The following is a 3,864-nucleotide window of genomic DNA, read 5'->3' on the forward strand; positions in this document are numbered from 1 at the left end:
CGAGATTGTTCAAATCTGCCAAACCCATACAGAGATTAATTACTGAAAATAACAGAAAATAATATAGTTTATTCTTAATGAATGTTTGATAACTATCTGGACATTACAAGTATTTTGTCATATGAAATTTGAAATTTTTTTGATGCATTAAAGAATTTATAATCTTAAAATGAAAATTACTTTGCATATTGGATAGGCAAAATGTGAAAAGAAAAAAAGGCATGAGAAAAACAATTGCTTTACAAATCTTAAGACTTAATAAAAAAAATTTATATTTTGTTTAAGAAAACATTGTAATGTTTACTGATAATCTGCCAAATTTCATTAACGTTCACTTGCTAATTGAAAAGTTATAGCATGAAAACTATAACAACCACAAAATGGTTACAAGGTCGTCACATTGACCGACCCTTTATTGAAAGAGTTAAATTGCCTTCAATTCACACTTACCCTCACAGGTAGATTTTGGTACTCTTGCTCACTCTTGATTGCATGTGGGTGGTATTTCCAATCTCATTGCACTACTCTTCAGATGGTCTATGCAGTTTCTTGTAAGATAAATGCTGGTATGATCTCTGGGCATTTTCCTGTATGAGATATTTCCTCTACTGATGTGTTGGTGTATTAGCTAGGTTAGTACTGACATCTTTTTTTCACCACTAAGTACCTACCTGGTATATTGTCATAGGGCTGACAATGGAGTATATTCCAGACTGCTTTATAGACCATGTCTGTGACAGCTGGCATGTTACCTCTGACCAAAGTGTTTGTCATTTTTATTCTTATTGTTTTTAACCCCTTCTCCACACTAGTGAGTTTGGGGTAAAATATAACTGTACCAGATTATTTTAATTACAAGGTAGATATCAGATTTAATACTATCTGACGGAAGAGGTGTGTGCACCACATGACTATACCCATAAGGTTTACATAATAGATTGGAAGTAGTGGACAATAATATTGGAGATTATGTCATTTCTTGTTGTTAAAAGTATACATTTTAAGGTTATATGAAAAGTAATTATCTCTGAATTATATTTTACTAATGAAATATTAATCCTGTGCATGCTTTGACCTTCCACAGAGTGCCATTCAACATGGTATTATGTATTTGATGTCAGAGTTATCATCTATTCATTTTATCTTACATTATTCATTTAGTGATGTTGGAGGTAGAGGAAAGTAAATACCAGATACATTATACAGGAATACTGAAAAACTGGGCTTATGTATTTTGGAGTCTGTAGAAGTTATGCAAATACAATACGTTGTATGATGGATGAAAGTAATATCATTTTTTTATTATTCATATGAATATTATCTTAAACTCTGACTTGTCCGAGTCAGGCTGACATTGTCAATTCACAGACGTACGAGTACAAATACTTTTGTAATATATCTGTTTTTTGTGTACAACAGACTTGTACATTTTACTAAAAGCTTGACTCATATATGTAGCTACAAATAGTAAATTCAGAATTATAGTCAACATTCTTTCTTCAAAACAGGGTTAGTCCAATAGACATTTGGTTAATGTTTCAAGCATTAAATCTCATCTTAAGGATCTGTATTTTTATGTGAACTGCAGTAAAGGAGTTAAATATAATTTGGATGCCTTAGATTATTTACTAGGGTTTTTAGAATAGAGAGAAAGAGTTAAACAAAAGTTTTTTTCTGCTTATCAAGGAGAAGGAGAGATAATACTTCTAATAATTTTTTTAAGGTAAGGAAGATCTTTTCATAAATTCAGATAATGTACTTACTGCTAAATTCGCTCACATTGTTAGTAGCTTAAAATATAGTTTTGCTTAATTTTATTGTGCTACATGTCTTTCTTTTGAATTTTGTAATGTGAAACAGTGAAAGGTTCTTTGTTTTTAAGTATCCATGAGTGTAGTAGATTCAGTGAGGTTATATGTAGCCAAAACATAATTTGAGGAATGGAGTGCTGTATATGAATGAAACATATCTAAATTGCAAATGATTAACACAAATGACTGTGCAAATAGTCATAGATTATAATATGGTATATGATTCCTTTTTGTTTTGTTTTTTAATGATAGACATGTCATCCAGAAAGAAAGTCCTCCTGAAGGTAATAATCCTTGGAGACAGTGGGTAAGCATCTATGTAAAAATCACTATTTCCTGAACTGAGCTTAAGACCAGTTACATTAGGGAAATAAAAGTTAAGGTATATAACCACTTAAAATTATTTGATAATGTAGAACTGAATGTAAAATAACTGACTTAAATAGAACAATTGGACAGTGCAAATGAAAATTATTTAAACTTCAGAAAAATTGTTTAACTAACATTTTGGCTTATGCTATCTTCTTGGTTGTGTCTTTTACAGCAACACAATGGTTTATCACAGCATTATTCAATGTGCTATGTCCCTGAGTGGCTTACTAGTAAGTCTAAAGACTACTAATGCTTAAAACTGAGTTTTGATACTTGTTGTGGGCACAGCACAGACAACCCATTGAGTAGCTTTGTGCCTAACAAAAAAAAAACAATTATATAAAATTTATTGCTAAAGGGGTATTTTTGATGTTGTTTGTAACAAAGAACACAAAAATGTGGTATCTTCAAACAGTCCAAACTGGGATAAATCTGAATGAAAAACCTGAACATTATTTGGCTTTGGGAATAAAACAAATGTTTGATATCTTGAAGTCTGTATAATATCATGCTAGTTTGTACATTGTGTGTTTTTATTAAAGTATTCTCAGTTGGAAATACTTTAAGATTAGTTGTATAGTTATTAAAATTTCAGCTGAATCAATAGGTATGGGGATATTTTATTCCCAAATAAAAAATAAGTAAATATTAACAGAAATAAAGAAAAATATATACAGTTTAAGCATGCATTGTTACATTTATTTATTCATTAATTAATTCATTTATTTATTCCATCAAATATTAATTTTTTTTTCTTGTTTGCTTTTACATTTCCTTGTTCCAAAGATAAACGTACCAATCAAAGCTTGTGAACAGTATCATTTCAGCCATTGGCTAATCCATCAAAGATTGGCAGTCAACTAAGTTGAATGAAATAATACTAGAGTTTGTTAATGGCAGTGTTCATGAAATTATTTTTATTGTAATTGATCAAAGAATGTGAATGTGCACTCTATTTATAGGTTGAAAACTGTGCATTACTCTTAGTCTGTTTTACGAACTTGCCAAAGATTTCATACAAGAAAGTATGTCTGAATACTGTTTTATAGGTTTACAATGTGGCTTTGTTGGTTTCAGTTTTATTGATTAAACCTGTGATGTGGAAGTGAACATATAGGCTACCTTCATATATATGGCAGTTTCTGTTTATTAAGTAAATTATTTGTTGTTTGAATAATTCTGATGTTAGCTGCCAGTAAGTAGAATTGGGTGATTAACTCAATCAATGTAATCAATTAGTATCATGTAAAATAATTGATGATTTGAAGTTAGAGGTACAGTTAAATCAATTAATGTCACAAAAATAATCAAAATTGGTGTTTCTGGTTATTACTATTTTTGATCATTCCAACTACCTAAGTCTCATGTGAGAGTTATTGATTAGTTGTATGTAATTAGTTTATGAACTGATTGATTAATTTATTAACAAATTCCACCAGAGGCCCAGCTCTAGTTACAACTATAGACTCGATCGACACCATACTCTGCATTTGGTGAACTCTCCTCATAAAACTCAATTTGTACTTAAATATATACTAGCTGAGTTACCTGGCGTTGCACGGTGAAAATTTAGGTTTGAAATGTATAGATCAGTATTATTTTCAGCAAATTATTCAGTAAATAGACAAAAGCTGTGATAAATAAAAAAAGCATTTAATCAAACAAAGCTTTATTTGAAATA

At 30.1% G+C, this 3,864-nt stretch overlaps 1 protein-coding gene across 4 annotated transcripts in view; it reads left to right on the forward strand.

Annotated features, from left to right (window-relative positions):
• The window catches only part of LOC106456972 (ras-related protein rab7), a 43,203-nt gene that overhangs the window by 8,188 nt on the left and 31,151 nt on the right, over positions 1-3,864 (forward strand). Inside the window, exons 2-3 of one of the 4 annotated variants that reach the window (XM_022382766.1) lie at positions 1,687-1,723; positions 2,064-2,118. The exons of 1 other annotated variant lie outside the window; for it this stretch is intronic. In XM_022382766.1, the coding sequence (XP_022238474.1) occupies positions 2,066-2,118 (53 nt within the window). In that variant the 5' untranslated portion in view covers positions 1,687-1,723; positions 2,064-2,065. Of the gene's footprint in view, positions 1-1,686; positions 1,724-2,056; positions 2,119-3,864 lie in introns of those variants that run through there. 2 more of the 4 variants (XM_013916355.2, XM_013916354.2) reach the window with 2 other exon arrangements.

This window comes from Limulus polyphemus, unplaced genomic scaffold (genome assembly GCF_000517525.1).
Source record: "Limulus polyphemus unplaced genomic scaffold, Limulus_polyphemus-2.1.2 Scaffold276, whole genome shotgun sequence".
In the NCBI taxonomy this organism is placed as follows: domain Eukaryota; kingdom Metazoa; phylum Arthropoda; class Merostomata; order Xiphosura; family Limulidae; genus Limulus; species Limulus polyphemus.